The 7,200-nt window shown below is 41.4% G+C and overlaps 1 protein-coding gene across 1 annotated transcript; it reads left to right on the top strand.

Moving 5' to 3' along the window:
- The first annotated feature begins 2,795 nt into the window (after nucleotides 1-2,795).
- Nucleotides 2,796-6,041, top strand: LOC6049162. Its single transcript, XM_038250493.1, has 3 exons — nucleotides 2,796-4,638; nucleotides 5,232-5,714; nucleotides 5,782-6,041. The coding sequence occupies exons 1-3, from the start codon at nucleotides 3,720-3,722 to the stop codon at nucleotides 6,039-6,041; spliced, it is 1,662 nt and encodes a 553-aa protein (XP_038106421.1). The 5' UTR covers nucleotides 2,796-3,719.
- Nucleotides 6,042-7,200: the final 1,159 nt, after the last annotated feature.

Here is a 7,200-nt window from a genome sequence, read left to right as displayed (position 1 = left end):
TCTGTGGTTCCTTTAGCATACATATGTGTGACGGGTTATGCGGTCGGTATGTGTGAACCCATTATTTCATAAACCAAGCTTTTTTTCCACCATTTTCAGACATGATTTTATCATTACCACCTCATTTCAGGGGCACTTGACGCGAAAAACTGGCCATGTAACGAGCATTCAACAAACACACGCACACGCTCGCCAAAAAGTTGGAACGAACTGTTTTTGATGGCGATGGAATTTTATGCTGATGTTTTATCGACTTCCCATCACATGCCATGTGCGGTGCAATAAGGTTGGAAAAGTGACAAAAAATCACGTGGGACTGAATGGGTAATAACACGTGGTCGCTTAACGCCACATAAGGCTGGTACAAATATTTTCCAAAGTTTTTGTCCCTTTGCTCAAGCAACATTCAGGGGGGGGGGAAAAAAAAAAAAAAAAAAAAACTTGCAAATGGCTTATTTTATATTTCTTGTAACGAATACAAATGTATGTAAAAAAAAAAGTGATCAATAAACATTGAATCAACATCACAGCAGCTTAATTCTTCTTCGGCCTTCCTTGCTTCTTAAACACTTTCACTGGTTTCGGCGTCTGTGTACAGCACTTATCGCAGTACAAGATAGTGTTGGGCGTCCGGGTGACGTCACATAGACATTTTGCACACTGTGGCATAAATCCTGGCAGTGCTGATCCTGTTTGATAATAATGTAGAGAAATGGGTTCGCGGCAGGACAATTTACGGTTCTGGAACACTTGTGGGAATTCTGGAAGATCAGCTCCGCAGACAAATATTTTTCCTCGAAATATGCCTCCAGTTTAGCCTTAAGAGACTTGTCGATGCCGTACTTTGTATACAGCAATCGAGGAAACTCACACTCGGTGCAACGAACTATCATCCTGGCTCGCGTGTGCGCCAGGGGGAACGGCGGTTTCAAAGCATCTGATTCCAATGATCCTGCAGTGTTCAGGCTGGGCACGTCCTTGTCTGTTGGCTCCCTACCATAGACGTCCTCAAAGTTAAGATAGTGGTCCCCTTTCAACTCTGGACTTGGCACCCAATGAACATCATCGAAAACTTCTACCGGAAGTCGAATTTTCTCATGAAATCGACATTCGTCCTTCTTACACTTTTTCACCTGGAACGTGTACTTCGTGCATCGTACGTGGTCGGCGAAAAATTCCTCCACGGCAGGAACTTTCAGAACTTTCGCTTTTAGCAGTGCAGCAGAAAAGTCGATGTCAAACAGCGCGGAAATCTTCAACTTTAGCTCCGATATCTCCTCTTCAGTTGCCGGCTCGCCGATCTGGACCTGTTCTCCCTTGTAAGTGAGACGTTCAAATCGATCCGACAACAGCTTTCTAGCATCTTTCGTCCCATCCAGAGCCAGCTGAGGGTAATCAATATCCGGACGTTTCTGGTGTGCATCTCGCCACTGCTTTTTGCTCGTGAAAGATTTCACTTTCTTCTCGTCGGCTCCCAGGTTATTTCTTGACAACGACACACCCACCAGAGCGATGTTTGCAACACTCATGAATCTCTCAGCTGGGTTAACAACAGAGAAGTTTGGCGGCGTGCGTGCGGCTCCCAGAAAGTCCAAATCAAGTTCTATGAAGATGTATATTGTCGATTCAAAGAAAAATGGCCATCTCGCCGGCGACGGGGCATCTTGTTCTTCTCCGCGCCAGCCTAAAAACTAATGTTTTTGAAACAAAACATCAAGGATTTCGAGTAGCTGTGAGGAAAAACTGCTGATTTTCAGGCAGTTAGGCAGATTTCATGCAGTTTTTCGTTGCTGTTTTGCAAACCCCTAAGGTTTTCATGCAGATTTTTGGTGACGAATTATTTTTTGGTTTGATTTTCGAGCTGCGCGGAGAAGAAACCGACGGAGCCTTTGGACACGTTTCATTTATTCGGCAATATTGGAGCATTCATCTTAAAATACAGTTCGTAGTTTACTCGTTCTAATGATTTTGAATATTTCAATGAATTTACTTTTTTAGTTTTAAGTTAGGATTAAAGTGATTTTTTTTTTCTTTTTTACCCAAATGTATTCGATTCAATGCAAAAATGTAAAACAATTTGAAGTAAATAAATGAATGTGAACAGTTAATAAGAAAACGAAAAAAAAATAACAAAGATGAAGAGCATGTAGCCATACCACTTAGAATGTAAATGAAATGTAATTATTATAAGAAAGTTCAATAAAGACATATTTAATTTCAAAAAAAAAAAGCTTTTTTTTTGGTTATTCAAGGTCAAACATTAACACCTAAACTACCAAGCTCGAGAAAAAGTGGTAATTTGTATGGAAATTCCCCCTTTTTCTCGAGCTTGGGAGTTTAGGTTTTAAAGAGTGTTTTTCTCGGAAGCGACGTGCAACAAGATAGCACGACAGCGTCGAGTTTGGGGTTTTAATGGAAAAATACTTTGATATTTCAAAAGCATAGCTGAATAAATACTTTTACAGAACAAATGAAACCTATGTTGATTTAAAGGTCTCAGGGCCGAAAAGCGTACAGTTTGTCTACGATTTTGCGAAATTTGAAAAAATCGTTCTAAAACGTAATTTGTTGGACAACCCCTATTTCGGATAGGATCATCCGAATCACCAAACAAAAAATACGGGTCTAATTTTTTGAAATTGACAAACGAAATCCATTCAACCACGAACCATTATCATCCCGCAGTATATATTCACTTTTGATGTAAAATAATTAGGCCATTGCAAATCTTTTTTCAAGTTTTTGTCCCCCCCCCCCTCAATTTTGTCTCAAAAAATCAGGGGGCAAAAAAAAAAGCCGGTAAATTTTTTTAAGTGCAGGTTTAATAAACCGAATTTTAAGCCAGATGCTTTTACAGTATAATACTTAGCGCGCATTTACAAGATTTTATAACGAAGGTGAAATTATAACTGACGGTCTAGTGTGCGCTCATAACTGTAATCACGTCTACCCAGTCAGTTCAATTTAGAATTCTGAAAAAGAATTCGTATACAATTCGAGTTGAATACCGTTTCAGAAAGTGAATTGTACTGACTGGGTTTCACCAACCTGCACCGAGTATCAGCATTACACATTGTTAAGTTCGCTTTTACACAATTGTATGGAGTTTTTCAGTTCAACTATGTTAACACAAAAATGTGTAATCGTTGAACTGAAAATCCCAAGCAAGTGTGTTAAAGTGAACTCATAATGTAATGCTGATTCTCACAGTGGAACGCTAGGGCTAGACGTTTGCCGCGCAAACTTTTTATTTTGCGAAAAAATTGAAACAAAGAGGGAAGAAATTACAGCTACTCGAACGAATTAAATGATTGATTTTTGCCAATACACGAAATGGTATGTAAAAAACAATTCTGAAACAAAAAAAAAATGTGCATCATGTGCATCTATTTTAGGACCAAAAAAGCGAATCGATTCCAATCGCTGTGAAGATAGAACGTCAAGGAAAGTTGCTGAAGCAAGCAATAATCGCTGTTGGTACCGATTCAACATTTACAAGTGTTATCCAGCGGGCTCTGGAACAACCGCTGGCCGTGGAACAGATTCAAAGCGTTTTTGCTGGGGTCAAATCATTTGATCAAAGCGACCTTTTCAACATTCCAGCACAGAACACCTTGTCGAACTGCGTCGCTGCTTTGGGCGGATGTTCAAAAGTGCTCTGCATCCTCGTACCGGAAATTCCGGAACGACCTCCGGTAAAGAATGCGCTTGCGAATTTAATGAAAAATGCGGCGATGGTCAAGCTTCCAGAAGAAAAGGCCGAGAACGATGGGCGCTCCTGCATCCACAATCGAGTTGTGCAATACCTTCGGGAACAAAGCATTGGATTTAGACCGTTCCAGAAAAACGAGATGGATGCTTTCATGACTACCGTCGGTTCTACGTTATGGCAGCTGGACGGAAGCTGGCACAAATTTCACACGGCGTCAAACGTACAAGCTCTCCCAGAATCGCTACATTTTGTCCCAGAAGGCCGTGATTCATATCGCATTCTACATCACGGAAACCACAAGAAAAAGTGCACTCCCCAAATAAAATCGGACGAACTGTTGGTCAATTACGAACGCCTCGAACTCTTGACAACGAAACGCTATCTGCAGGCCGAAGACTGGAAACCGGTTTTACGTGATATTCAACAGCTGAAAGATTCTATTGGTGACTATCTTCGCCACGTTTTTAGAGCCTGTGATGTTAAGTCCGCTCCATCATGTGATTTGGAGAAAGTAGATGTTGAAAACCGCGTCCTAAAAGTGGTCCTCCCCGTCCATCAGCGAGATGAAAGTGTTAAGCTGCGTTACAAGGACCTGGAAAAACGTCTTTTGGATGTCCCTACTTACACCGAGTTGAATATGATTTTTGTCACACCGATTGAACGCAGGATGAAGCACAAATATATTATTAGACTCCAGCTGGGATTTGCAGTTCATCTGTATCGTACGTATTCCCCAAATGCGACGTTTGTGTGGAGGATTGATCTGAGCGATAGTGACGTAAACTCTGCGTTGGTTGTGGCGAGAATTGAGAAGAACCTGTTTGAACGAGTTATGGCTGATAAGCTTAAAAAGCTGGAAGAAACCTTCGGAGGAACCGCCAACTGGACTGAGTCGAAAGTTCTAGAACTCGTCTCGGCAGCGCAAGGTAAATATTCCTTTCCTGATTACCATCATTAGGGGTGAAATTGTGCCGATGAACCTTCCGTAGTTTTATGACACTGAATACGAACATTGATTTTCCAAATGATGCAAGAGCCATTTGTAAACAATGCCGTTCATCGATCTTTACTCGATGTTATTGTTTATCTACATGACTTCAAATGTTCTACAGAGGGGATTCGTTAATTTTAATTTCGCTACTTCAAATGTCCGTTAATTTGCTCGCTAATTCAAACAAGTTCGAATTAAAAAGCACTCAATCGTCAACACCAGTTGTCAAACTGATGTTGACGTTTCAACACAATTGTTCGACAATTTCCGAACACGTGGTTTCAAGCTTTTGACAGCTGTCAGTCGTTCCAAATAGCGAGTTTGGATTCGCTCATTCAAATGCAGTTCCATTCGAGCTAGCGAATCTGCTCTGTGAACTGAACAGTAAAAATTGTTTTGTTTTCGAAAAAAAAGCAAATATGTAGAATTCAAACAAACCTGAAGTCAAACCCGTCAAAATCACTGGCACATTCTCACCATAAGCCGACTGTACCATCACCTTAAGGTAATTTTAATTTAAATTTTTAGAGGATGATTCTCCACCGAACGGTGCCACCCAAGCGGGCTATAAACTGCTGCTTGACGAAGGCTATGGAGTTTCGGAGGCCGTTGAGCTGGAGAAAGATGCAGTAGCATGCTCAACGGGAAAGTTCTCAAACTTCTGGGACTCCGTTTCGAAGGTTCTGGCGGCCGACGACTTAACTGTCGCTGAGGAACGGCGACATGGCGAGACAAGCTGGATTTCTCCTCTGTGTGTGTCGCTGAGCGATCTTATGCGGAAATGTGAGGTTGAAATGGAACGCAGTTTCCCTAATTCGCCGATGAACTTCATTCCGTCTTACGAGTACTTTAGGCTCCAGTTCGTGCCACGCAACAGTCATACAGAAGTATCTAAAAGGTACTACGGGCGATTTGACGTCAAATTCGGCTTACAAAAGCGAACATTGCACAAGTCACATGTTGACCAGCACTTCGGAGCCAAGCAATTCCAGTTTCTTAAAGCCATGGCTGGTTAGTGAAATCAGATCTGTTATTGATTCTTTACTTTTTATCTCATTCAAAATTATACTCATTTCAGGAAAATTTTGTGATCATTCACTTGCGTTTTTCATGGATGACAAAGCAACGATTCCAGTTGGTTTCGTCGGAGCGCCGGTCAGTGCCACTCGTCGACAAAGAAGTGTGCTGATGGCCGGCTTGGACGGCAGAGGATTGAATGCCATGGACCATGATAACATTCCGCAGCATATCGTGCCATCAGTGTCTATCAAGATTGTCCCACCAAAGGAACTCACCGATTCGTGGTACTGTGGAAAGCCGATCATTATTGCCGAATAAATGAAACGTGTCCAAAGGCTCCGTCGGTTTCTTCTCCGCGCAGCTCGAAAATCAAACCAAAAAATAATTCGTCACCAAAAATCTGCATGAAAACCTTAGGGGTTTGCAAAACAGCAACGAAAAACTGCATGAAATCTGCCTAACTGCCTGAAAATCAGCAGTTTTTCCTCACAGCTACTCGAAATCCTTGATGTTTTGTTTCAAAAACATTAGTTTTTAGGCTGGCGCGGAGAAGAACAAGATGCCCCGTCGCCGGCGAGATGGCCATTTTTCTTTGAATCGACAATAAATCCGGTCAGCCACTTTCGCACCGAATCCGATGACGATGTTTTCACAAAAATGGGTGGCAACTTTTCCCGTCGTTCAAATTCTTCCTTCTCGCTCACGTCCACAGGGAGGGTAGCGAACTGGTTTCCAGACGAATTTTGAGCGTCCTTGCTCAAACTGCCTGGCTTTGCAGGTAGCGCTTCGGCATTCTTTAGCTTCTTCAAATCTGCCGATCCTGCTGGTGAGGACCGCCTCTTTTTCTTGCCGTGAGGCATTTTTTGCACTTTTTAGCACTTTTTTGGTTTGTGAGGGACGCACGTCTGACTCGCTTCTCTGCTGATCGCAGACTAAAAAAAAAAAAAAAAAGAAAAAGCTCGCATTGTAAACAATAATAAACTCGTTTTATTTGGTAGTCAGGCTTGTACGTGTGTCAAACGCGTTCTGATCAGTTGTCGCACTTGCAGCAATTTTCTGGGCGTGTCAAGATAGTACGACAAGACTAAAACTTCTTTTATAAAAAGACAAAAATGCACGTGTTTTAGCCATTTATTGAATATCTCAGGATTGAAATCAAATTTTTTGAATCTGTGAAGGTCAAAAGGTGATGCATTGTGTGTGAGCTGCACAAAATGGCGTTCTAAACTCAATTTGGCACAAAACGTACAACAACGACGTGATATGCAATTATTTAAAGTTAAAAGTTCACCTCTCCTTTTCGAGCAGCTGTCCCTGTTCGCCTCAGTTGATGGTATGATTTAATCTAGGTTTTTTTAGGAATTATAAAAGAACGGTTCCATAAATTATTTGAAACAATTCAATTTCGTTCCGTTCAAATCCAAAAACAAAATAAATCACTACAATTTATGGTTCACAACATTGTGAATTGATTAAT

The sequence above is a fragment of the Culex quinquefasciatus genome, chromosome 2 (genome assembly GCF_015732765.1).
Source record: "Culex quinquefasciatus strain JHB chromosome 2, VPISU_Cqui_1.0_pri_paternal, whole genome shotgun sequence".
Taxonomy (NCBI): domain Eukaryota; kingdom Metazoa; phylum Arthropoda; class Insecta; order Diptera; family Culicidae; genus Culex; species Culex quinquefasciatus.
The sequence above is the reverse complement of the archived record's forward strand: the minus strand, read 5'-3'. Positions and strand labels throughout refer to the sequence as shown.

What these genes read in the sequence shown, in the direction of transcription:
- LOC6049162 (XM_038250493.1), top strand. Translation starts at nt 3,720, where the DNA reads ATGAAAAATGCGGCGATGGTCAAGCTTCCAGAAGAAAAGGCCGAGAAC. An exon ending in ACTCGTCTCGGCAGCGCAAG is followed by an intron (nt 4,639 to 5,231) that starts GTAAATATTCCT and finishes TTAAATTTTTAG; the next exon opens with AGGATGATTCTCCACCGAAC. An exon ending in GTTTCTTAAAGCCATGGCTG is followed by an intron (nt 5,715 to 5,781) that starts GTTAGTGAAATC and finishes TACTCATTTCAG; the next exon opens with GAAAATTTTGTGATCATTCA.